The sequence below is a fragment of the Peromyscus leucopus genome, chromosome 20 (assembly GCF_004664715.2).
Source record: "Peromyscus leucopus breed LL Stock chromosome 20, UCI_PerLeu_2.1, whole genome shotgun sequence".
Classification (NCBI taxonomy): Eukaryota; Metazoa; Chordata; class Mammalia; order Rodentia; family Cricetidae; genus Peromyscus; species Peromyscus leucopus.
Window position 1 is genome coordinate 24,215,756 of NC_051080.1, and position 26,700 is coordinate 24,242,455.

Genomic DNA, 26,700 nt, shown 5'->3' on the forward strand with positions numbered 1-26,700 from the left:
TCAAGAAATGGAGTCCAGATAGCTAAAGAGTGACTGTATGACCTTGTGCAGATTTCCAGGTCTCTCACAGAGCCTAATACTAATACTTCTTGCTCATGGAGACCCATAGGGAAATGTACATACATTTCCTAATGTGACATAAAATCATCAAAGCCCCCCCCCCTTTTGGTGGACTCTTGGAAAAACCAAAATGAGTCTTATATGTGGGCACCAAAGGCCGTGAGTGTAACATAGAGCCACTGTACATGCGCCAAAGAGATGGCCCACAAGTATCCACTAAATGAATGAGGAAAGGAGACTGTGGTGGGAACATTTGTATTTATTTCACTTTACCCTGCCTTTCCCATGTAGGGACAGAGAGACTGCACCATTTCTCGGGAGGTGAGAGTCCTGCTTTGGGACTATTAGACTTAGAGAAGTGGCCTGTGGGGAGGCCTGAGTTCACCCACTACAGTGGAACCTGGCTGTGTCATCAGGCACGGTCTCTGCAGGAAGCCTCCTGGCCCTGCAGCTCCTCTGCAAAAGGAAGAAGTAGAAGCTCTGCCCCACGCCCTTCTCTGCTCAGGAGGGTTGCACAAGTACCCCGACCCATTAGAACGCTGCTTTTCTGTCCTTGCTCCACTAAACCCACTCTGTGCCTCCAGAGCCTGTGTGGTTCTCAGCCCTGTAAGGGTAATTTACTAACTTTCAGATGTGCTCGTTTGCAAGCCACCACCTTTCTTAGATCCAACTCAGATGCTTATCTGTTGAAATTATTGTGATGGCGCCTCTGTGGCTTAGCACCAGGCAGAGCTATGTATGGGGAGACAAGGCTGGCGCTTGCTCCACACTCTTGGGGCTAACCTTGAGTAGAACAGGGGACAGGAGTAAACCAGAACAGGGCAGCGTGGTGGGGTTTCTGGTGCACAGGAACCCTAAAAGAAGCATCTGGCAAGGCTTCGGTGACTGACATTGACCGAGGTCTGGTGTTCAGGGGATCATCAAAAGTGGGAGAATTTGGCACAGCTAGACACTTGACAGGCTCATGGAATGTGTTCCCTGTACCTCTTTCTCGATTCCTTTTTCTTGTGGGATGACTTCAGTTCTGTCTTGTCTGAAGTTGGTGGTGACGTCAGTCCTGGTCACTGGCAGTCATCTTGCCTCTTTTACTCATTCTCTATCCCTCTCAAATCTACTGGAGCAGGCTAATAAGTAAGCCCATCACTGTCTTCCTCCCACACTGTTTCTGTTCCTATTGTCCTGGGCCTTTCACAGCTACTCATCAGGGCCTCATGGATCATGCCATGGGGCATTAGACAGGGTGAAGGATGGCAGGCCTGATGGTGTCTGTCTGCAGTTCAACAATTGTGAGAGTAATCTCTACCTGTCCGGGGTCAAGTGGTTCGCTGACCTGCCTGCTACCATCAACAGAGCAGAACCCTTAGGTGGGGGTGTCCCCCTAGCTCCCCTCTTTTCTCCAGTATCCCCTTACTGTTTGATGAGTCACGCCTTAACTTTGGATCATGCACCCACAGCAAAAACCTGGGAGTGATCTCTCACGGTAGTCAGTCAGTCACAGACTGTTTCCATAGGTAACTTGGCTAATATGTACCTATACACATGGAAACTGGAAAGAGGGACATTTCTTAAAAGATACTGATAAATATATACTCTAGAATTTTCATTCAGTGCTTCGGTGGTTACCTTTGGGTATCCCATTCAGGAGATGAAAACACCAAGGAGGAAATGGATTGTTTCTAAACAGGAGTCTTGAATTTTTTTTTTTTTCTGAAATCTTACATTTCACCCATCCCTATGTCTTCAGGGAAGGCCCCGAGATCCTCTGAGCTCTGCTTAAGAACAAAGCTATTACAATGCCTTCCCATGAGACGGGCATTCAGGGTGGGGGAGTGCTGAGGGTTGCTGGGCCCCACAGAAGGCATTTTTCCAGGGTTTCTCACAAGACCAGTCTCTGTCTCTGCAGGCCTGGGACATGTGCATGCAGTCAGTGTGGCACAGCTTCCGTGCCCTGTGTGGCCAGAGCAAGCCGATGCTCACAGGGAGGCATGGGGGGGGGGACTGAGGGAGATAGTTTTAGAGAGAGAAAAGTGAAGAGAAGCTGCCTTCCCCCAGGTCTCCAAAGATCTCGAGGCCTTAATCATGTCGTGCTGACTTGGATTCCCTGGAGCATCTTTGTGCCGAAGCTGCTGGAATTAGCCCCATAATGGAGCCACTCCAAGCAGCCGCAAAGACCTGTACTGGGATCTGGAAACAGCTGGCTGCCTGGCTGGTGATAAAGCCACTGTGCTCAGCTTCCGGCCTCTGTCCCAACCTTGTCTGCCACTCTGCAGCAGCACCCTCACCTCATGAGCAGCCACCCCAAAGTAACTGGCCAGCCACCTCTGGGTGCTCTGAACGGCACAGAAGGTGTTTTTTGAAACCCCACCTCATGCTCTCCCATGATCCTTCACGGGTCTTTCATGTTCCACTTCCTCATGACAAGATTCTATTGTCAGAAGAAGAGCAAGCTCAAAGTTGGCCTTGATGTCATGTAAGTCGCTGCCACCCAGTTACCGTCAACTGGATGGGTGTAAAATCATCAGTCAGGGTCAGCTCAGCATGCAGTGATCCATGACTAATCGCACCAGCTGTGGGAGGCTGTGGAAATAGCCTCGACTGAGATGAAAACTCCAGTCCTAAATGCCTCCATTACGCTAGAGCAGTGGTTCTCAACCTTTCCAACGCTGTGACCTTTTAATACAGTTCTTCATGTTGTGGTGACCCCCTCAAACATAAAATTATTTTCATTGCTACTTCATAACTGTAATTTTGCTACTGTTGTCATCTGCAATGTCAATATCTGTGTTTTCCGATGGTCTTAGGTGACCCCTGTGAAAGGCTGTTCAACCCCACAGGGAGTCGCAACTCACAGTTTGAGAACCACTGGACTAGAGACTATTCCACCGCTTTAAAATTCTAGTTTGTATATCAATAAGTTTAGTGGACATTTATATGGAAAGTATTTTATGGGATACCCCGTCTTTTCATATTTGTGATTTCATTTGATCTCATGAGAACTCTATAAAACATTGCTTAGATTATCTGGCAACGTTGGCACTATTTACTAGAAACTTGACACACATAAGCCCTTTCATGCTGCCTCAAAAATGCCTACTAACAAATTTATAAGGAAGGCATTGTTCTCATCCTTACTTGAAATCCAAGAAAACTGAAGCTGGGGCACTTCAAGTAGCTTTCCTTAGGTTGTCTAGCTGATCAGTGAGTGCTGGACTTGAACTTGGGCTGATGACCTGATATCCCATGCTCTCCGTGCCTCTTCTGTGACATTGCTACATACCCACTTTACAGATGAGGAAACTATTACCTAAAGAAAGAAGCTAAGTGCTGTACGGAGTAGAATTTTGCAAGAGGCCCCAACCTGAAAGTCCATTTTCCAACTAATCTTGCTACATCTCTTCAAAATAACAATAATTTATGCTTGCTTTCATCTGACAGATTTGAAGGGCATGATAGGAAATAGACTCTAAGGATGGAGCCAATGTGGAGGTGCAGAAGTGTGCATGTTCTTCTTGTAGAAATACATCATAACCTTAGCAAGAGACTCTGGGAGGACCCAAGGTAGCACTTGATGTAAGGAGCTGCTTCAGTGGAGAGCTCAGAGGCTCTCAGTGTCCTCATCCTGGTGGTGGCTGGGCTCAGACCATGAGATGAGGAAGTGGGCTCTGCCAGGGAAGTGCCAAACCCATCTGTAGACACAAACTATGGGGACAGGAGGTTCCAAACAGGCACCGGAAGCTAGAGCCACAGGCTGCAATTCAATGAGTCAGCAGACAGTTAGCCCTTGGGAATGAAGAGATAGTCTCTCTCAAATTCATTCCTTCTCCTGTAGAATGTAGAAACCCCTGTTAGAGCAGTATAGTGCCTCCACCCAAGCTAGTTAGCTCTTGCCTTCTGTCCAGAGTCACCTCCAGTCTCTTGGACAGGTCATCACTGTTGTAGACTGTCCCAAGAGACTCCCAGCTTGTTCTTCTATATTTCCAAGGTCTACTGTCCCATTGAACTATCCTGCACACATATGCTTTCTAGGGCAGGTAAGGTCTTCAGTCTTGAGTCATGGTTTTCTAGTCAAGAGATGGACAACCAGATCTCAAATTCCAACTACAATGCTAAGAAAATGTATGTCTCCTACAAAACCACCCATGGATGACATGTATCTAGGCCTTCCTAGAAAAGTATTACAAAGCCAACAATGACAGAAAGTGTTAAATTGCAGCTCAGCCCTGCCCCTGCCACCCATAGACCCAGCTGTCACTTTCTCTCCATAGTCCCAGGGACTGCTGGACCTCCTGGATGGATGGACTCAGGAATGAGTGACAGAGAGAAGCAGGAAGGACCCTTTGCAACTCCTGATTCTGAAGTCAGCTGTGAAGGCAGTGCAGGCCCGTGTATGCGGAGGAAGTACTCTTTAGTAGGGACAGGCTCTGGGACTGTACCTTAAGTCCCTTTTTCAACAGAGTGCAAGCTCCACCTCACCTATCATTAAAGTGGCACTTTCCAAGTGTGACAACTTGTTCTGGGAAGTCAGTCATTTTTAACTACCATGCACTTAAATGGTTTCTGACAGTGGTGGAGCCTATTAAACATGGCAGATGTGACAAGTGACAAAAAGTGTTTAGTCAAGTCTTTGAGATGTGGAGAAGACATGATAGGTGGACATCCCATTGCAGAGGGGCAAAGCCCAGACTAGTCCTGTCTACTTCCAATGTAGCGTCCAGGAAGGGGACACTGGGTCCGTGAGGTCTGTTGTTGGAGCCTGTCCTCTCACCCAGACCCTTCTCCCCTGGGTTTTTTGTTCCATCTCACCACTCGTTTCCCTGTGAATTGTCCTTCAGTGCCTTAACATACCGTGTACTTGTTGATTTGCTCCTGTGACAAGTGCTGGTGACTGATGTCCCCAAGGCAAGGATCAAACTATAGTGTGGAATCAGCTTTTAAATATGATCTAAATGCTTTTCTATTTGCAACTGCAATGGCAATTCAAGGGGACCATGAGGCTGTTCTTGAAACTGTAAGGAGCTGATGAAAGTCCACAACTGGCTCATTATGCGTGGATAGAGGGCTCTAGGAACTGGCAGAGTTGAATACAATCCAGTCACCCGGGCCAGGTAATAGGGATGAAAAGTCAGAACAGACTGGCTATGAATCTTACCCGGATTCTGCCATCTACTGGGCAGTGTGTTGTCATTGAAAAGTACACTGGAATCAGAAGACTTGGATCTCAGCCTCTTCTACTAGGTACCAGCAAGCTACAAAACCTCTTTGAGACTCTTCCTGAGTCTACGGAAATGTTAGGGATGAAGTGGGGGCATATACAGAAGAGCATCAAAATAAGTAATCTGTGTTCCTCATCTAAGCAAAGTCTAGGGTATTTAGAACAGGCTCCAGAGCTGATGGGTTTGTACTGAGCAGAATGCAATGAAGTTTTAAACATTTGCCAAGAGACTTCAGAGGACAATGTTGTGTACCTGTGGCCTTCCTAGTCTGCAGACATGACACCTCCTTTTCAGAGCCCTCGGTGAAACTAGCCTCCATCAGGCACTCCCGACCCATTAAGGGGAAGAAAGGTCTCATACCATCTTGCTCTCTGACCAACCCTGTAAGCAGCTTCCTTATTGACTGCCACCAGCCAGCCACTCATGAGTGGAGACTGAGAATTCGTGATGTGCTGTGCTAGGCTGGGGCTGTTCCCAGAGGGCGGTGGTAGAGCATGGGGGAAGTTAAGCTTTATAGTCTTGGCTGTTGTTACCAGCCTTGAGATCTCATATACCTCACCTCCACATTCTGGACTGTGGTCTCTCAATCTGTAAAATCAGGGTGTCGGGGTGGGAAGTTTGCTAACATGTAGAGGGTTGTTGTAGAGATCACAAGATAGAAACATAAATTAAGAGCCTCAGCTCTTAAGAGGCCGCTTATGAAGGCTGAATGCCTTTTACTTTCCCTATAAGTGTATGCATACTCAGTCACCTTCACATTCTATCTACCAAAAGCACCCACCCCTTGGTTGTGGCTTGCACAAGTTACCACTTAATTCCTGTTAGAATGGACAAAGTAGACCACTCCCATCTGACAGCCCAAGGACACTGAGCAAGAGCAAGCCACACCTTGGCTCTTCCTACCCAAGTTCCATAGCCTCTGCTAACTAAAACCAAGAACCACTGATTCCAATGAAGAAGAAAAGAGAAGTGAGCCATGACTCCGTAGGGTATAGTTTCAAGATAAAAGTTGTGTTATCCATTGTCATCACTCATGTTAAGGTCTGCCAGAACTGTGCTACAGACTTCAGTGAGACTCACGGTCTCAGGTAACAAACAAAGAGATGGCTCTAGGCTAAGGGCATGCAAGAGAACATGAGCACATGCTTGGATAGGAACCATTTTTTAAAGTCTCTATGCTGAAGTTTCCAGAACTGTCTCGAGGAACTCCTTGCCTCTCAGAAGCATGCTCGGATTCCATTGTCCATGGGACTCAGTGGCAGGCTCAGACTTGAATGCATTTCCAGAAAAGGAAGGGTACAGAGCAGTGAACACACACCCTGGTTCTGCTCTCCATCCAGAATCCCTGGACCACAGCCTGGGCTGAGCTCCTGATTCAGATGTTTCTCCCTCAGATGCTCCCTCTAGCTCCTCCCACAATGAAGGGATCAGTCAAGCTGCCTCCTACCCTTTGGCCCAGTTCACTTCGGCCATACATATCTATAGGAAAAGGGTGATGAACTTATGTTCATCTAGCCAGTGATGGAAAAATCACTTCACTTCCCTGCCCTCAGCAGCCCACATTCTAGAGGCACTCGTATTCAGTCATTGCTCAAGGGCCTGCTTGCTGTGTGCTCAAGCCATTTCAGCCTGACCATGAACAGATGGAGGCAGTGATATTCCTAAATACTTAACAATACTCTGTTCAAAGGCCCCCTTGCACTTCCCATAGCTATAGAAGCATGACCTGCACCCTAGGGCTTGTGTCAAGGTGATGTCTCTCACCTGCCTGTGATTGACTGTCCCCTCACCTTACTTCTCAGCATCTTCTATGCAGATTCCTCTCCTCCTCCGAGAAAGCCCACCTACATCCCCATCCTTCTGTATGCTGGCTCCTTCCTTTAAAACACATATATCTCTTTACAGGGATGCTGGAGTCTAGAGACCACAGCTGTTGTCTTCGACATTCCCAACCTACCTGCCATACTTCCTACTCCCCCAGAGACCAGCCAGTCCCCCCGACACTCATTTCCTCCCATCAAAGTCCTCTCAAGTCCTGCCTCTCTTCTGCAGAGTTCTCCAAGCATGCAGGTGCCCCACAACCCTTCCTTAGAGTTTTCAGTGCATAAGAATCCTAGGCTCTTTCCTGACCCCAATCATAGAGGTCTTGCTTGAGGTCACTCTGGTGCATAGACTGCTGAGTACAGTCCATACATTGAAAAACTATGCATCTGGCCACAGTTTGAGGACTCAGGGCGTAAGACTCTACATAAAAATTAGACAGAGTCAAATACACTTAGGTTGATCCCTCTTAAGTAGCTGAGTGGTTGGAGTCACTGTAGTTCATAACCCAGTGGGAGCTGGGGGTTTGGGTGCTCCTCAGGGTACTGCAGTGCATTGGGGCTGGAATAACTCATGGCATGGCGGGAAGGACACCAACGGTTAACACCATTCCCGATGCTAATCAGCGTTCACTGTCACTGAGTGCCGATTACTGGTGTGGGGTCTCTTGCACCACTGTCTTGCATCTTCTTTGGAACTGTTGACCCCCTTCCATGAGAAGACAGGGGAATTTAGAAGACAACAGGCAGTATTGAAACCAAAACCTCAGACTGTCTGTTTCTACAGCCAGGGCCTTCCTAGCGGGTGTCGGCCCCACCCTCTCACAGAGACAGGCAGGGACCAACACCAGCGGCCACAGACACAGGCCTGCTAAGGCATAGCAGGTAGAGTGTGGAATGGTGGGTGGCTGCCTGGGATGCACCTCGTGTCTGTCCCTCCCCAGCTGTGGGTCATGAGGTGCACAGCTTCCCTTCTGCCCGCTGCCTGGCATCCCCAGAATCGGGATTCATGGGTTGTTCTGAAAATGGAGCACAGTTAATGCCACTGGACTCTTGCGTTTATTGTCTGTCCCTGAGCTGAGGCTGCCGCAGTCCATGCAAGCCTGGGTGCTCACTGTTGAGGAGGTGGCTGTGGGTTTCCCACCTTCCCCTCCCCTGAGGAGTTCCTACCTCACAGTGAGGATACAGGAGAGGTGATGAGCAGTGGAGAATGTGGAGTGTGGGGCTCTAGGAAAGAAATAGAGCAGACCTCTCAGGGACTCCCTGCCTGCATAAGAACATTGAACCCTAAGGCAGGGCCATCAGGGCATACCTGGGCAGCAAGATTCTCTCTCTCTCTCCCTCCCTCTCTGTCTGTCTGTCTCTCTTTCTCTGTCTCTCTCTCCGTCTGTCTCTCTCTCTCTCTCCCTCCCTCTCTGTCTGTCTGTCTCTCTCTCTGTCTCTCTCTCTGTCTTTCTCTCTTCTCCCTCTCTGTCTTTCTCTCTCTCTCTCAGACACACACACACACACACACACCACACACACACACACACACACACACACACACACAATGTGCCTCTGTTGCCTTGCGAGCTAACGACTTCTTCAAGGAAGGAAAGTCTGAGAGGGAGTCCTCTTGGGGCACACCGAAGTCACAATTTCAGGATGACTCGACCAGAGGGGCAGAGTTGGAGTTCCAGCCTGGTCCCTTTCCCTCTAAGCTCAGGGTTTTTTCCAGGCTCTGCTCATCAAGGACCGCCACTTCTAAGTCCTAACAAATGTGCCCCTCACCCCCAATGAGGGCAACTTGTTTAACTGCTGATTTTTCCGCCAAGAACAAGGTTTCCTTCAGAAGGATTGGTTACAACAAGAAGGGAGAGGAAAGTTCTCGAAGCTATCTTGCAGTGTCAGTAGCCCACGCCTTTACCCACTTCCTCCCCATATCAAGAACCCCAGCTATTTATAGCCGGCAAAAATACTGAACATCAGAGGCCCACCCTGAAATCCTCATGTCCTCAGGCATTCCTATAGGCAAAGTGGGGTCCACTTGACACCACCTCCCACCCCTACACTTTGCAGTGCAGAACGTGGAGCTGCAGCATGAATACCTCAGTGCAAGTGCTGTTCTGTTACAAGAACATATCAAGTAGTTTCTCAGAAAAAAAAAAAAAAAAAACTGGCCACTTGGTGTTACAGAAATAAATTGAGAGTGTAAAACTCACACTCAAAATAAGTCACCCACTGTGGTGCATTGCCAAGGTCACACTGCATTTCCAGTCCTGGCTGGCTGCATGTTTGACCTGCACTGTTGTTGATTCTCATGAGGAACCTGGTGGATTCTCTTTTGTTTGTAGATGCTGAAGCTCAGAGCAGTCTGTTTTGCACATCTTGCGGGAGGTACCAGCTGGCGGAGTTTAGTATATAAAACACAGTAAAAGACAGAGCCCCCTTATGCTGTCTCTCACTATCTCGGGTCTGCAGCCCAGGCTCTCCGGCCTTATCTGTATAGCTCAGAGTTGTTGAAAAGGGTCATCAGTCTATATATAGCTACTGGGTTTATAGTCTTCCTCCTACTCACCCAGTGTACTTTCCCATTTCTCAGATGAGTTAGTTCCTCACTAACTAACTGGCCTGGCCTCAGGCTCTGGTCACAGGTCCCTCCAAGGACCTAACAACTAGATATCAATATAGGATAGGAACAGCACTCTCCCCTTAAGAGCCTTCAGGTATGTGTGAGAGTCTGTCTCACAGTGGCTGAGTGCTTGACCATCGAGCTCAGGTCCCAGATGTGCCTCTTATTAGCAATGAGCTTCTCAGAGGAGCTGGCCACTTGTGTGTTCAGGACACACACTCATGCTAAGTAGCCTGCAGAGGTTCGTTGCCAAGATCTCTGAGCTCTAGGCTCTCCCTGTCTAGTTGCAAGTCTGATCAGGCACCCACTTCTTTATACCTTGGATATCTCATCTGTTACCTGGCATGATGGGATCTTCTGTGGGGGAGGGGGTAAATCTATTTTCATATTCAGCTACATCTTAGAATTGAGAAACCTTGCTGCTTAAGGAACTCCCTAGAGATGGAGGTAGATGCAGTTGTATCCTACAGAGTTCTTTTACCAGAAGCCTTTCTGGTCCCTGTTCAGAACCATCATCCTTTGCTTCCATATACTTCTTCCACTTCACAGTGTGAGTAGAGATGAACCCAACTGGCCCCCTCACTTCACAGATAAGAAAAACCAAGTTTTTCACACAGCATGCCTGCTACACATTGGTCAGCCCTGACATCACTCATATTGGATCTCCAAGGATCCCAGATGTCTGCATCTGGACAAGGGTATAGAACTCCACTAAGGCCTGAGGGTCCCCAGCCTAAGCAGCAGCCAAGGCTGCACAGGCTGTCAGCCCAACCCCTGCTCTTTTTTCCAGGGAGGCTCCTCACTGTCTCCAGCTGCAGTCATCAGCCCAGACAGGGCCCAACAGCAAGCTGTGGCCTTGGCAAAAGAGGTTGGATGCCCGACCTCGTCCATCCAAGAAGTGGTGTCCTGCCTCCGCCAGAAGCCTGCCAACATCCTCAATGATGCTCAGACCAAGGTGTGCATGCAGTCTGGGGAGGGAACAATCTTTTGTCTTTACAAATGGGAAGGCCAAGGCCTAACAAGGAGATGTGATGACCCTCGCCACCCAAGCTACCCATCCAGTGGATGACCAACTAAAGATAAACTTGTCTCCTGAGTCCCAGTCCATGTAGGAGCTGCAGGCTGTGACGGAACACACAAGGCTACTGATGAGAGACAAGTTTCTCTATCATTTGGATGTCTTATGTACAAAGTGGGAACTATGATGGAAACCTAGAGTTGACAGATGAAATGAAATAGCACTGGAGAAGGGGTACACCCCATTCTCGGACCATAGAGGCACAATGTCAGGTCACAGCCCCTTAGACAAACAGCTGGGCATCCCTTTCTACCTCTAAAGACACAGCTCTTTAGACACACAGCTGGGCATCCCTTTCTACTTCTAAAGACACTGCTCTTAGTCTGGATCTCTGGCTGCCCCTGACACTGGTAAAGGAGACATGAGCAGGCTTGATCCTCGTATCCTCGTAAGAATGAGTCTGGACCCTGAGACCTGTTGGAGCAAGTCTTGTCCTCAGCCTCACCTATGTGGGCTGTGATGGCTAGTATCACCTGTTAGAGACTTTTCTTTAAGGCCTTCCCCTTCTTCCTGTTCCTCCTATAAACCTCTTATTACTTCAGCAGAGGAGCTCCGGGAGGGTCCCCTGGGGGCCCAGCATTGCTGAGGGGGGATTTGCTGCCCAATCACTGGCATTGGCACAGGGTGTCCTGCTTGCCTGTTGTCCTGATCATTTTACCCTTGTTTTCCATTAGAGCTCACTGGATTTGGAGCATGGGCATTCATGGTGAAGAGCCCACTAAGCAAAGCAATCTAATGGTTATATAATAGACAGATGCTTGGAGGCAAAGTTATGGGGTTCTGGAGGTGGAGATGAACACGGTTCCATCTTGCAGAGTTCCCTTCACGGAGACCTTTTTGGTCTCTGTCCCTGTTGAGAACCATTAGCTCTTGGCTACAAATGTCAGCTTCAGCTACACAGCCAAGACTAGGATTGTCCCATTTTTAAAAAGTAAAGTAAAATGCATGTAATGTAAAAATGTAGAAGTAAAATACAAGTAATGGCCTTCTTCCTCCCCCTGCAGCTCCTGGCTGTTAGTGGCCCTTTCCACTACTGGGGCCCTGTAGTTGATGGCCAGTACCTACTCGAAGTTCCAGCCAGAGCGTTGAAGAGGCCTCTGCCAGTGAAGGTGGATCTACTCATAGGGGGTTCTCAAGATGATGGGTTAATCAACAGGGCAAAGGCTGTGAAGGTAGGTGAAGGGAGGCAGGGAGGGGCCCGGGCAGCCTTCTGCTGGCATAGTAGGTCAAGAACCACTGACTGATTTACTTCTCTGGCTGACAGAGGACTGTTAGTCAAGGCTACAGAAGCCTGGAGATAATCATGGTGGAAGCTGGGTTCAGAACTAAGACATTTACAAGAGGTGACTAATACAGATATGCCCACAAATTGCAGCTGCGAATCAATCACTGTGAAGAGCTTAGGGCAGAAGCTGACCGGGTGTTCCCAGCCTCAGGGGCACCATGCCACAAGCACAAACACTGCTCTTCCACAATGTGTGTATAAGGACGTTTATGACAGCATTAATTAATGTAGCAAAAATAAAACTGGGAAGAAATCCAGATGTCCCTTGACAGGGAAATGGTTGGCTAAATTAAGATACACTCTAACTGCTAAATATTATGCAGCTGTTAAGAACATGAGCCTGATCTCTCTGCTGGCTTGAGGGATGCCTTTGATGGGCTGCTAAGTAGAAAACAAAAATGTAGAGAAACATGGAGTTAAGTTAGCACTCTTGTTTAAGAAGTGAGTATATGCATGTATGTAAATGTACATATTTGTGTATTTCTACATGAAAGGATCATGGCGTGGACAGATACACCAAGCAGTTAACATTGACTGCCTCAGGAAGTATAAAACAGAATGGCTTAATCTCCCTTGCTGCCCTCTCCACATGATGAGTTACATGGGATATAACCATTTCCTTGCAATATCACATACAATGCTGCCTTGTGAGAGAGGACACGGGATCTGTGGTCAGGAGACCCTGTCTTCATGATGCTAGCTCTGGAAACATGCTGAACCCTCATCCCTTCTCCCTGTCATGAAAGAAAGGAAGAACTGCTTTCAGAGTCTCAGCTTAGGGTTCATCTAAGACAGGGAGCATGGTAGGGGGAGGGGCGAGGGCCACCCTGGCAGGTGCTTCCTGCACCACCTCTCAGCAGTAGAAGTTCCCCAGCTAGTGATGGAAGTAGCTGCCTCCTAGTACATTTGGACTGCGATGGGTCAAAGCATAGCCCGGGTCGTAATTCTTGATTACGCTAGCCAATCATAGGAAGGCTGCTTGGCTGTGCGGCTGCCTAGGACTCACCCTCCCTAGCACCGTCCCAGTGGCGTTTGGGGAACTTCCTGTCACTGCTGACAGACTACAGGGCCAGAATCCTTCCTTGATGCTGTATTTTGGTTCTCCTTGAGTTATCCAAGGTATTCAGGGCAAAGTTCCCTTTGTTCACTCACAAGGGAACAGGGAGGCATATAGCAGGACGCTCACTGCTAAGCCCACTCTGCCTGGAGGTATGCCATGGAGAGCAAGGAAGCCAGTGCGCATGTCCATGCCCCGCCCCACAGGGAGCTACATCCTGGTACACTCACTCTTCATTGGTCATTTCTGTCTCACTGAGCTCTTGTGTGTAGTCTTAGGACCTTGTGTCTCCTGAGCACACCTGGGCACTCACTGCCTGCCTAAAGGATAGGGATGGAGGAAGCAGTGGTTGATGGAAAGCCAGAGTTCGGCTCTCTATACCAGTCCCTTATGAGCAGGAAGCATACACCTCTAGCCTGGCTGTCCATTCAGCAGCCCCCACCTCACCGCCACCCTGCTTGACCTCAGACTGCTGCCAGAGCCAAGAGACTGCTGAACATCTCCACTTAGATGCCTACAGCTCCTCATCTTTAATTCAGTGGACGGCTGGGGCCACCTCTGTCCTCACTCAAACTCACATACCCACCACAGCCCTCCCAGTGTACCCCCATTCTCAGGCTTAGCAGCAGCAGATTCACCTCATTTTCTCTCAGTCTACAAGCCTTCTGCAAGCCAGGTCACTTGGAGCCAGCCAAGCCCCTCCCCAGCAGTCAGAGCTGTATCCTGACAGTGACCCCCCCCCACCCAAACTTGTTTGATGGGATCTAAATTTCCTCCTTGCTGTGCCCTTCCTGGTCACCTTGCACGGCCAGAGCAGTTCCATGTCTTCGCTGTTCCTTAGCTATGTTTAGGGGTGTGACATATGCTGCCCCTTCTCCTAGAATGTCCTCAGGCTTCACGGGCCTCCTCGTTTCATCTGGGGTCGCTTCTGAGACCCTAAACCTGGGAAATAACTACTTCTAGCTGAGCAGGTACACAGCATGAGTATCGAACACCAGTACCCGTTTGCTGTGCCACTGAACGTGGACCCGTCCCTTACAGTGTGCCAGAAGCAGGGCCAGTTATGGTGGACCTCACTACCAGCTGTATCCTGCCCTCTGAAAGGTGATGGTCAGATCAGAACATAGAGAATCAACATGGCAAACGTCTTTGAATGGTTATGTGCTTGCTGTGTAGAGAGGTGGGCACCATGTCCCTGAAGACAAGAGGTAGGGTGGGGTCAATTGCCCAGAGCTGCACTGCCAGCTGGGTGACAAATGAGCAAAGACTGACCAGAACTCCCTCCCTCCCTCAGCCTTCTGTCAGCAGAAGAGCGGGAAAGTCCTGGATGTCTTTTGTCTGTAGGCGGGAGCATTTACATTTCCCCAGAACCTGAGACTTAGTTTCCCTATCTGTAAATTTGGAGATTATTCATAGAGATCCTGCTGAATAGTCCCAGAGGACTCAGACATACTCCACTGTCCAGAAAATAGTTGGACCTGAATAAATGTTAGATATTTTTATGCTTAATTTTTTACTAAAATGGTTAATGGCACTGGACCCAAGAAGACATACAAAAGGACTTATAGCCGCTGAACCATCTGACCTCCGGCTAGTTTTCCAAATCACTGCAAAGGTACATGTACATACTAAAACAGGCACACGCATTCTCTTCTCATAGCAGTCTGCAGAAATGCCAGCTGGAGCCCAGCCCATAAACACACACAGTTCAGGGAGGGATAGGTGCCTCCTAGCCCTCATTCAGCCCTTAGGACCAGCTATCCCTTTAACAGAGACTACCAAATACCCTCAGACCAAAGAGGATGAGTGGGTAGGGCTTCATCAAAAGACTCTTACCTCTGCCACCCAGGCCACCATGGTCCATGCAAGGAGCCCTCATGACACCCAGAGACATACCTGCAGAGCATGGGGACCACACAGATGCCTGGGAAGGTGGAAAGCCTCCGTTTGCTCAGAAAGATCTTATTTCCGAAGTCGAAGCATTCTATTGAAATTCTTCATTGGTTTCTGAGATGGGGAATTATCCCTGCTTCCTCCTTCTCCTCCTGACTGCTGAAGTTGACAGTCTGTCTGCATTAACCAAGACTACATTTGCATTAGCAGAAGCAGACTTGTTCCAAGATGCACAGTTCTGTTTCCCCTCCAAGCATCTACGAGGAAGGCAAGAAAAAAATCCAAAGCTTAGTGTAGCCGGCGTGCCCTGGGCTTGGCTGGGAGTTGGCCTCATTCAGGAGCAGGTGCAGTGGGGGCCTGTGAAGGGGGGCTGTCTGAGAGTTGGAAAGCTGCACCTGGCAGCCAAGTCGCTGGCATGAGCCCCAGTGCAGCAGTATCAAATCCTCGGTGGCAGCTCATAGTAATAGGCGGATGCAGGAATCCTCCGTGTGTGTATGGAAGAGAGATTTCTTGGAAAGAGGTGCCACCACCCCAAATCCCCATGCTAGGTCTGGACCTAGGCAGACATGGGGTGTGAATTAGGATAATGGGTCATGAGTCCTGGTTTTGACCACGTGGTTTAGGCAAGTTGCTTAGCCAGTCGGAGCTGTGGATATTGTAGCTTCCAAGCAGCACAGTGAGCCCTGTCTGCCTTCTGCACGTCTAAGAATGGAGACGGCTCTCACCAGGGAGGCACTCTGTGGGGCTCCAGCTCCAGGATGCCCTACCTAACCATCTGTGAGCCTTCCATCCCCACTGAGACCCACACCCGCAGAGCCTGACACCCATGTTTCCTCATGTCTAATCCTTTAGAGGCTCTCCCTAAAGGTGAGACATGTGGACTTAACCCTAAATATACAATATTTTATAACTTTTAATGTAAAGATGAGTGCCAAACAAGCTAGAATTTCTATTATACTGTCACCAAATCATTGTCGTCATATTTTCTCTTATCATTTCAAAAGAAGCTAATAGGAGAATATTTTGTGGGTCTCTGAACATGTAGCAGACACTTGGCATACTTGGCCCTGATCCTGCTACATCTGATAGAAAGTTGGCCATTGGCTCTTAGCTCTCTAGTAAGGTAAGTAGTGAACAATGGATCACAAGTGACTTATATAAGCACCCCCAGGGTTTCACCTATGACTCTGTGTACTGGGATCTTCTGGGATTTGGGAGAAAGTTCTGAGCATGCAGTTAGAGACCCTGACTTGCAGAGCTCACAGAAATAAGAAACAATGATGCATAAGCACTAAGGATTTCAGGTCTTAAGAGAAGCCTGGAGAAAACAGAGCCAGAGGACATCAAAGGAAACAGTAGAAAGGGAGATAGACTTTAGGAGGACAGGGACAGCCTATCAGAGGTGTCCTTGGGGTTGAGACCTGCATGGGAGAAGGAAACAGCCGTGAAACAGTGACATCTGAGGGTAAGCGGAGATACAGAAGCCAGAATGGGAATGGCCTGTCTGCCAGACCCAGGAAGATTATGTCCTGGGAAACTGAAGAGCAGTAGTGGGAGCAGAGGAAGAAGTGAGAAGGAGAGCAGTAGTGTGAGATCTCAGTGTATGTTTAAGCAGTAAATGATGGTGTTGACACACCCCTTACAAAATAAAAACACAAGCATTCTAGTGGCCCATCCAGACCTTGGTGAAGGTTGGATAATGGAGGAGGTAGAGACCAGACTGTGGTGCTGTAGACATGCAAAGGGCTCCTCATCCAGGACCTTGATTTTCATGTAGCTTGATTGGCAGGTAGGATAGCTGTGAGATCAGGAGAGATCCAGATGACAGTCCACAGGGCTGCACTGCATGGACTCTGGAGCTCTGGATAAATGGCTGTCAGCCAAATGAAGGGCAAGAAAGTTGAGCAGAGGACATACCTCTCTGCTTCCTGAAGCTACCCTGCCCATGACACACACAGGGACCCTGCCAGGACTGTCGTTTGTGAGCCTTTCCAACTCAACCATACTCTCATACTCTGTCCCATGACAACTCATGTCACCTCACCTGGAATCCTGAATTCCTAGCTAGCAGTAGTCCAGTCTTCAATTTTTGTCCACCAAGCAGGCAAAAATTCTCTAGAAGTTCTAAAAGAGTGGTTCTCAACCTGTGGGCCATAACACCTCTGGGGTCAAATGGCTCTTTCTTGGGAGTCATCTAAGACCATTAGAAAACACAGATACTTACATTATGATTCATAACAGTAGCAAAATTAGAGTTATGAAGTAGCAATGAAAGTAATTTTGTGGTGGGGGCACCACAACATGAGGACTTGTATTAAACAACTGCAGCACGAAGAAGGTTGAGAATCATTGTTCTAGTGAACTATGAGGCACCTGAACCCAGGCAAGCTCTGATGCCCTCTGAGTTTTCCTGTAGGGATTCTCCTGTGCTCTCTTACTCCTCAGACCTGCAGCGGCCTAACAGTGAGGAGCCAGTGTGCAAATGGATATAGATTAAGGGCCTTCTTCATGAGTATAGAGCAGCCCGTGCCCACAGAACAGTGTGGCATGCTGCATCTGCCTTGCACTGGAGTAGAATCTGGGTAGGTGAGGAGGCAGGTAAGCCTCAGGAGACCTGACATGTGAGGCACAGTGCAGGATGGGGTAGGAGGCAGGAGGAAGCAGGTGGAACCTGTGTGTATGATCAGAGAATGGATCTGGTCCACCTCCTTAGAGTGAAAGCATGGCAGGAAGAAGGTGCCCCTGAGTAAGCAAGAGTGTATACAGAGAAAAGAGATGAATGGAACATGCATTAGCTGTGCATGGCTGGCAGCTTCCAGCAAGCAGGGGCGGGGTGGGGGGGAAGATCTGGATAGAAGACCTGAGGCTTGGTCTGGAAGTAGATTTGGACCTCTCTAATTCAGTCCTGATCCTCTGCAGCCAAGGTAGGTTGAGTGTCTCCTCTTTACATCAGTGAGGGAGAGCCACTGCCTTCAGTGTGCGACTGGTGGGACACAACGTTCCTGGCACTTACACATCTCTGGGGCTCCCCCATGTTAGGAAGTAGCTGTACAGAACTGAGTCTTTCCCTAACCTCCGTTTCTTCATCAGTGCAGGAACATTGCAAAACACCTAGAGACGAGAAATGGCCATAGGGGTTCCCCCGCCCCCTCCCTGCTCATCAGTACCTTTGCTGAGGACTGGGAGCTGGGCCAACAGACTAGGGAGTTTGACATTTACAATAGTTCAGCCATTAATGTGTGCACAGCCCTTCAAATATTCATAGCATCCACCTAAAGAAATGAAGATAGGAATAAAAGCAAGAGAGGAGCCTTGTTCCATGAAGTCAGACACACGGGGCTTTTTTCATCCTGTAGTAAAGTGGTTTGGGGCCTTTAGGCCTTCTCCTCTAGTTTGCTCATGGAAGCTAGTAAGTCTGAGAGCTAGTACAAATTTGCCTCTTTTATTAAGTGACCAATGCCAGAGTTTGAACAGGGTGCTTCAGACTGCCATTCCGACCTCTAAAGATAACCCTGTAGCCTAGACTTCAGTTAACTCCAGTCTGCACATGAGGACTGGAGAGGTTAGAGGACAAGCCAAAGTCATAGCACCAGGGAATGCAGAGAAATGGGAACCAAGCTTGAGCTGCTGGCTCCAAGCAGATCCTTCTGCTGGAGCCTCTTAGCTGCTCTTGACCTACAGCACAAACAGACATAAATTTGCCACTGGATACTACAGATGACTCCCTAGCTGCCCTAATCTTCCCAGAAGCAACCTAGAGCTGGACCATACCGTGCTTTACGGTTTAAAGATGTCGGAATCAGAAGAAGTGAAATCATTCTTCAAGAAGCAGCTTTAGACTCAGACCCTCACACTGATTCCCAATTCAGGGTTCTTGTCACCACTCTGGGCCATGCATCCATGGGTCACCTTCCTTCCGGGTTATGTAGTCCTGTGTTTACGGTGTAACTCTGGGTCATTGTTAAGTTTGTGCTGAGGAAGGACTGACTGCCCCCACGATAGGCCTGAGCTCAATACCAGCCCATGCTGGTTCTCTGTATGATGGCCCTAAGAAGGTACAGACACCCCTGGTCTGGACTGTAATTTCAGAAATAGGGTGATGCCACATCCAGCAGCTGGGCTCCTGGAACACTTTGGTGAAGTGCTCGAGAAATGCTTAACCCCAAGCTGTGAGTGACAGGTAGTGCAGGATGGCCTTAGTAGCCATTTTATTATGAGCAATTCCAGGCAGTCGCCACAGATGAGAATCATCCAATTAAGTTCTCCCCAGGCCATTGGAAACTTAGGAAATCAGTATGATAAACAACAGGTGGGTAGGTAAAAGCTAATATCATTAGTCTGCAGTAAATGAATGGTAACCCCTAGGTAGCAATGGTAAAAGCAAAGTGCACGCATGATATTCATATGGAGGTTTTTTTGTTTTTTTTTTGTTTTTTTTTCCCCGTGGCAGGGTGGGGAGGTCTGTGAGAGAATGTGGATATGGGGATGAGGCTGGAGTGTATTTGCGTGCTCTTACACAAACCTCTTTATTGTGACCTTGGTCTCTGGTCATGTCCAGTGATATTTGGAAGCTGTTTATGCCGATGAGATGCTCATTTACTCACAAGCTGTGCCTAGCAGATAGTGATGCATTCCAAATTTATTTCTAAAATGTATGTTAAGATTAGAGAAACATGGCCCTTTTGCATGCTAGCCCCTATGTTCCTCCTCTCTGTCTCCAGGGGCCAGAGCTATGTGACTGGGACATGTCTTTAATCAGTCATCCCTCAGGTGGGCAGGCCAGGCTCTTGTTCTCCAGGGGGGAATATGCCTGTTAGCTCACTAATACATGGCTCCTTGTGTCCTGATCCTGGATTGATCCCTGTACTTAGAGGAGTTTGGAGTAGCTATTTGTAGAGCAGTGTAAACACACCAGGGCCTGGTAACACGTGGGCTCATGGTGTAGAGAAGCTCCTGGAAACCTGGAAACGTACATGCATCCTGAGCCTGTCCGGGGATCAGGCATCTTGGCCTCACTCCCAAACCTGCATCTTCTGCCCTTCATCTCCAGAAAGGAGAAAACTGAGGCCAGAAGGTAGGAGCTGAGTTGCTCCCCACTCCACAGTGTAGCCAGCTGCCAGGCAAGGGCGGGGCAGGGACGCTGAGAGCGGAAGGAGTGACCGTTGCTCCTGAGCAGGGAGGCAGCCCCTCAGCCCAGCAGTGCTGCCCTCCTTGACTGTCTTTCCTAAAGCAGGTCTGGCCCCAGCCTCATCCATGCACCCTTGCCCATGCAAAGCCTGCTCTGTGAGGCTCTGGACATCCACTTACGTGTCCCTGTTTCCACCCACTGGGACATAGCCTAACAGACAGAGAGCGTGACCTTATTGTCCCAGAAGTTGGCCCAGGGAAGGAGTGTGTTCTTATGGCAACGCTATCTGTTCATATTTTGAATGACCAGGGCAGTACTTGGAATGGAACGAACTGTCTTACATCAGACCACAGCGAGGCAAGGCACAAGCCAGCTAAACCTAGCCAGATAAAACCAGAAAGAAGTATGCATGTGGCCCAGTATCAAACAGCCATCAGGACTAAGATGGACCATACTAAATAGGATTTGCTTCATGTCTTCTTCTTACACTAGGGGAAGGCATGCCCATTTTCAGACGGGCAAAGGGAAGGCACAGAGAGGTAGAGCCACTTGCTTAAGGTCAGTCACACAGTAAAAAGTGGGTGGAGCTGGAACAAGAACAAGTGATTAATGTTGTGTTTTGATGCTTCTCAGACAGAAGATTCTAGAATAATGTTTGAAGGACACACTGTACTTTTTAGGATATGATTGGGAAATTTGGTCTTTTTCTTCCCTTCCTCCCTCCCACTTTTCAAAGCAATTTGAGGAGAGCCAAGGCCGCGCCGACAGCAAAACAGCCTTTTACCAGGCACTGCAGAACTCACTGGGTGGGGAGGACTCGGAGGCTCGCATCCTCACGGCCGCTGTCTGGTATTACTCTCTGGAGCACTCCACAGACGACTATGCCTCCTTCTCCCGGGCACTGGAGAATGCTACCCGGTAAGCCTGGCCCCACCAAGCCAGTCGGGGCCACTCAATACACCAGTTCATGTGGGATGCAGTTCCTCTGTCTACTATGGATGACAATTCGGAGGTTTCTCGGATCTTGACGGGGCATTGGGGACCTGGGACTTGACACTCGGGGTGTCCGTAGTACCCTTCTCTCAATCCACCATGAAGTAGACACCCCTGATGGGCCCTCAGACCATGTGGGAGGGTGACAGGATGAGACCCAGAGGTGCAGACATGTCCATCGCTCTGTAGTCAACTCCATGTGTGGCTGGCCTCCACTCGGTGTGTGGGAATGGAAACCTACCAGGAAGTTTCTGTCCTTACCCAAGCAGGATGAGCCCATGGGAGTTCTCAATGCCCATGTGAGTCTTTTCCTTGGGGTGCTGTTTCCCACTGTCGATACAGCCCCCTCATCCCCACTCATTGTTCAGGCTTCTTTCTTGAGAAGCATACCTTGTCTCTACCCCAAGAAAACTAAAGACTGCATCCCCAACTCTCTACTGTCCCTAACATTTCTCCATCACAGCATCACATTGTCCCCCATGTATCAATAATTCACTGGCACCAAACACAACTTTCTTTCTTAATGCATGCTCATGTGTGTATGCAGATACATGTGTGAGTGAAGGTGTACATACCTTTGTATGTATATATGTGTGTCTGCATGTGGAGGCCGGAGGACCATGCTGAGTGTCATCCTCAGGAATGCCACCCACCTCCTTTGAGACAGGGTCTCTCATTGGTCTAGTGCTCACCAATTAGGACAGACCAACTGGCCAGTGAGCCCTAGAGATCCTGCTGTCTATCTCCCCAGAGCTGGAATTACAGTAACGGACCATCACGCCTAGCATTTTTACATAGATCTGGAGCTCGAACTTGCGTACTCATGCCTGTGAGATAAAGCACTGTACCAACTGAGCCAACTCCCTAGTCACCAAACATTATTTTTTGAGCAAGTAAGAGCCCATTTGGAGTAAGAATCAAGGGACAAACAGACTGTAGCCCTCTTCCTTCAGAGGCCCTGGGCATGTGGCCCCCAGCTCTCAAATCACCTTAGAGGTAGCTTGGCAGGCGCGGTGATCTATGTTCTGGTTTCCCCCACAGGGATCCCTCCAGGAGAAAGCTGGGCCCAGGGGCATCAGCATGCCATACGTGTTCCTCTCCCTCCAGAAGGAGCACACTTGCCTTTGCTCTAAGCTGTGGGGACAGGGCCAGCGTCAAAGCTCCATCTCAATGCTCTCACTGACTTTGGCTGTTAGGAAGTATGGGCTGGAGGTCCTGTGTGGCCTCTCCACCTGAGAGGCTGTGGCGGTCTGCAGCAGTAGAACTGTGGGACATCTGCTTGTTATGAGCAGTTCCAGCCAATCACAACAGATGAGAATCATCCAATTAAGTTTTCCCCAGACTTTTAGAAACTTATGAAATCAGTATGATAGACAACAGGTGGGTAGGTAAAAGCTAATATTATTAGTCTGCTTGGACTCTGAAGCCTAGAAAGCCTTTGCATCCCTCTTGGTGAAGAGCTCTACCCTAAACCAAGAAACCCAGCACTAACTTTGGAGACAGACCTAGACGGACCATAAGAACCCATAGACGCACAGTCCCTCACTCTGAGTGGCTTCACAATCGACTAGGGGGCTACTCCAGATTTCAGTAGCTGATGAGCTTAGACAAACTTGGGTTCTTACTTCAAGGTCATTTTCTGGCCTTAAAGGTAACTTGTTTCCTGGATAAGAGCTGAAATCTAGGAAAAGTCCACTGGTGAGCTCCAACGCCCACAGCTCAAGCCCTCATTTCCTCCTGGACAACTTAGGCTACAAGCTCCTTCAGCCTCTCTGCTCCAGTCTCGAGGAAGTGTCCCTCCCTGGGGCGGCAAGCATGAGCCTTTTTCTGGAAGGTCCAGTCGCATCCTGTGCTGTTTACAGGGTGAAACCCAGCTGCCCATATCTTCTCTCTGAGAGAGACCCCTTCAATAGCCCCACCTTGGAGCCCCACCTGTAACGTTTCAGCTTTATCAACAATCACCAAACGTTACCAACTCCATGACCAGGGAAAGGGTGACAGCCCACTGGTTAGACAAGATTCCAGGATGTCCTTAGCCCCCAGCAATGCAAAGTCTCTGCAAGACAGGGTCCCAGGCCAAACTTCTCATCTGGGAGACCACAGAGGACAAAGAACCCCTGGATGTCTCATCTTACCAATAGTGCAGTTAGGATTCAAAGCCCCAGAGCCAAGGCCAACATGATCTACCTGATCCCCGGGTTTGATCTGATCTTGAGGCACAGGGCCTGCTTGTCCACACATACATACAGAGAGCCCAATGCTACAAGTGGAGCTTGTTAAGTTGGTTCAAATCACCCGGATGAGGAATCACCACGGATCTCCATTGCCTTGGCAGGTTATGCACTGCCTCCCTCTGACCATTTGGACTGACGGAGGCTTTGCTTGGAGCTTTTGTGAGCAGAGCCCTGGAGAAACTTTCTAATCTCTGTTACAACAAGCAAAACTGTCTCCAGGCATTGCTGAACGTTGCCTGGGGTTTGAGGTTTGGCAAATTCAGTCCTAGCTCAAAGCCCTACAACTAAGAGTATCTTATTCATGCAGTATGTTTGAGGAGTTTGCCTTCTGTTCAGAGGTACACTTATTCATGTTGCACTCATCCACTGGGCTTCCTAGCATGTTTTTCTGGCAAATCCTTAAGTGATGCTGATGTTCTGGAAAGAGGTTCAGACCTACCGGAGACCCCTTGACCTGTGAGACCCATCACCATGGATACATTTCAGACTGCAGCCTGCCAGAAACCAGAGCTGCAATCTACCAGTGTGGCCACTGGGGAACTGGAAAGCACCCCTGTAGGCCTGGGCAGGGGATCTTTGGGAGGATGGGCTTGGTGGGCATGGCCTGCCTGCCTGTGGGAAACACTTGCCTGCCACAGCCCTCTCCCCCAGAGCTATGTAACTGAACTCCCTCCTCTGTCCTTTCCCCCAGGGACTACTTCATCATCTGTCCCATGGTCAACATGGCCAGCCTCTGGGCAAGGAGAACCCGTGGAAACGTCTTCATGTACCACGTGCCTGAAAGCTATGGCCATGGCAGGTAAGGTGATTATGAGGCTATAACAAGTGTAGACAGAGAAGGCTCCCTGGCAAGGGTCCCTGTCACCACCGTGATCCATAAAGAAGAGAAGGAAGGCAGGATGAGGCACGAGCCATGCCTCTGGGACATGGGACAGGGCTTGACCACGAATGCTTGGCTCTGTCGGCTGCAAATGAGGCAGTGGTCAATGGGTACCTTATTCCATGGTGTTTCTGCCTAGGAGAGTGGAATACAAAGTATATGACGGTCCGTCTGCCGTGGAGAACATGGAGCTCTGGCTTGAGTTACTCTGTCTCCTGGACTGGAGATAGCCTCTTCATCTGCTAGTATCCTAGGTGTTTTTATGTCTCTGAGAACTAAGTACTTAAGAAATGACCTTCCATGGCATCAAGCATTTCTTGTTTTATTCGTTTTTCTGTTTATTTGGCTTCAGATGTCCTTACTCTGTAGCTCAGGCTGGCCTAGAACTCACGATGTAGTCCAGGTGGGCCACGGACTCTCCTCAGGACTCCTACTTCAGTCTCTCAAGCACTGGGATAGGAGGCATGAGCTGCCAAGTCCAGATGAAAGGTTTCTGTTTACCCCAATATCTCCAGCATCCTTACTCCCAGAAGAGGTCCAAGCACCTGGTAATAAAAATAACAAAAGTAACGAAGAAGGAGAGAGACATGAGAGGCACACGTAGGGGGAAAAAATGGCAAGGGGAACAAGGAGCTGCAGAAAGGATGCAAGGAGGTGGGATGAGGACGTGGATGAAAGGGTTTGGGGGGAGGGCTGTGTGGCCCAGGCCACATGTGGAAAACCCATTCTAACAGGGTCTGAGATGCCTGCACTAAGCGACATCTGAATGTCGACTTCACACCGCAGCCCTTGGATGAGACCTTAAAAAGAGTGGCATCTTGGTCTCAGCCTTAGAGTCTTTGGAGGATGTGGCCCCATGGACTTGTGGTTGTTCACTCAGTGAAACCGAAGCGGTAGTGTGTCCAGACGGGTGGGCGGCTCGGTTTTCAGAGCACTCCATGGAAACACGTGGAGCTCTTGGGAGGGTGGCAGCTTGGGGCAGTTGCCCCTGCTTCGGAGACAGAGGGCATCTTGAGCCAATCAGGCTGCTCTAATAAAGCACCTTACAAACAGCCCGGATTTAACGCTTACAGTTGTGGAGGCTGAAGTCCAGGCTCAAGACACCAGCATCTTGGGATGTCTATTCAGGGTCAAACCAGGAAGCACCTCTGTGAATGAGGGCCTTTTTGATTGTATTCATATCAACCTTGTGAATTAATCCCCCAGAAGCTCAGCTCTTAAGACCAACATACTGAGGATTAGTCTTAAACTTAGGAGCCTTGGGGGATCACAGACACTTACCCTGAGCCAAGGAGTCTGAGGTTCAAGGGGTGTAGTGTGTTCTCTGCTACTCCCAAGATGAGCAGCTGGGTCAGTGCAGAGCTATCCGTCTCTGCCCCTCCCGGCCTAGAAATCTGCTTCCACTAGACCACGTGGTCTGCCTGCTTAGAGCTATTTATAGTTTCCACCACACCCACCTCGAGAGCCCCACAGTGTCCTGAGGTTGAGGCAGAAGGCTAAATAGCCTGCTGTAGCTCTCGTGAGAGCACGTGGAAGGGAGGAAGAAGTGTTGAAGGATCTCAGGAGCGTGAACACAGTAGACGGAGCCTGTAGCCCAATGGTCTGTAGCCGCTGTGGCCTGGAAGCCTATCCCACAACATGTTCCTAGAATCATCCTTAGCTGTGCCTTGCGGTGCCAGGGCCTGGATTCACGCCACTCATGGCTCTCTAACCAGTATTTGCCTTCTTCTAGTTAGGTGGAGAGGCCACTGGAAAGGTGTGGGCCCCCCCACAGCAAGGCCATATCCTCAGGATTCCTAAGAAGCTTGTATCTCTTTTGTCCTAAGTATTTACAGTAGCACTGGGGAGGGGGATTCACACATAATAGCAAAAGTAAAGGAAAACACCTCTGGGGAGGGGCCACAGGCTTTGTGGTCTTGGAGCAGCAGAAACAAATCGACCCATGTTTGGAAGGGCTGTGGGCTGAAGTGCAGATGTCAGTCAGCAGGGCTGGAGTCCTCCTGGGGTTCTGGAAAGGGTGCCAGGGACCTCTGGGCTCTGGTTGCCTCAGGCGTTGCTTACCAGCAAGAGGCCATCTTCTTCTTGCTCCCCCTCCCTTTAATCCCTTGTGTGTGTGTCCCTGTGTCCAGATCCCCACATCTTGCTGTGGCATCAGTCCTGCTGGGTCACGGTACATCCTAACAACTTCAGTTTTACTCGGTCTAAGGAAAGACTGTCCCCAAGCATGGTCCCGTTCTAAAGTACTGAGCTGAGGACTCCAGTGTCTCTTTTGGAGGGGACACAGATGTACTCTCCAGAGCACTTAGCCTCCCATAGATGAAAGAGCCCCGCATTGGAGGCTTCTGGTATCTAGAACCTGAAGGGGCTGGTCCTTCACGGAAGGACTCAACTGCCGCCTACAGCACCCTTAGTGTGCCAGGCTAGCCAGGGCTTCTCCCCGCTGATTGA

At 49.2% G+C, this 26,700-nt stretch overlaps 2 protein-coding genes across 2 annotated transcripts in view; one reads left to right on the forward strand and one right to left on the reverse strand.

The window, feature by feature from the left end:
* Positions 1-15,451, reverse strand: part of Sla (Src like adaptor) — a 50,639-nt gene extending 35,188 nt beyond the window's left edge. Inside the window, exon 1 of the mRNA XM_028876009.2 lies at positions 15,021-15,451. The gene's annotated coding sequence lies outside the window, so the exon portion shown is untranslated. The remainder of the gene's footprint in view (positions 1-15,020) is intronic.
* Positions 1-26,700, forward strand: part of Tg (thyroglobulin) — a 186,998-nt gene that overhangs the window by 151,502 nt on the left and 8,796 nt on the right. Inside the window, exons 42-45 of the mRNA XM_037197284.1 lie at positions 10,495-10,659; positions 11,787-11,954; positions 20,882-21,063; positions 24,064-24,171. Of these exons, the coding sequence (XP_037053179.1) occupies positions 10,495-10,659; positions 11,787-11,954; positions 20,882-21,063; positions 24,064-24,171 (623 nt within the window). The remainder of the gene's footprint in view (positions 1-10,494; positions 10,660-11,786; positions 11,955-20,881; positions 21,064-24,063; positions 24,172-26,700) is intronic.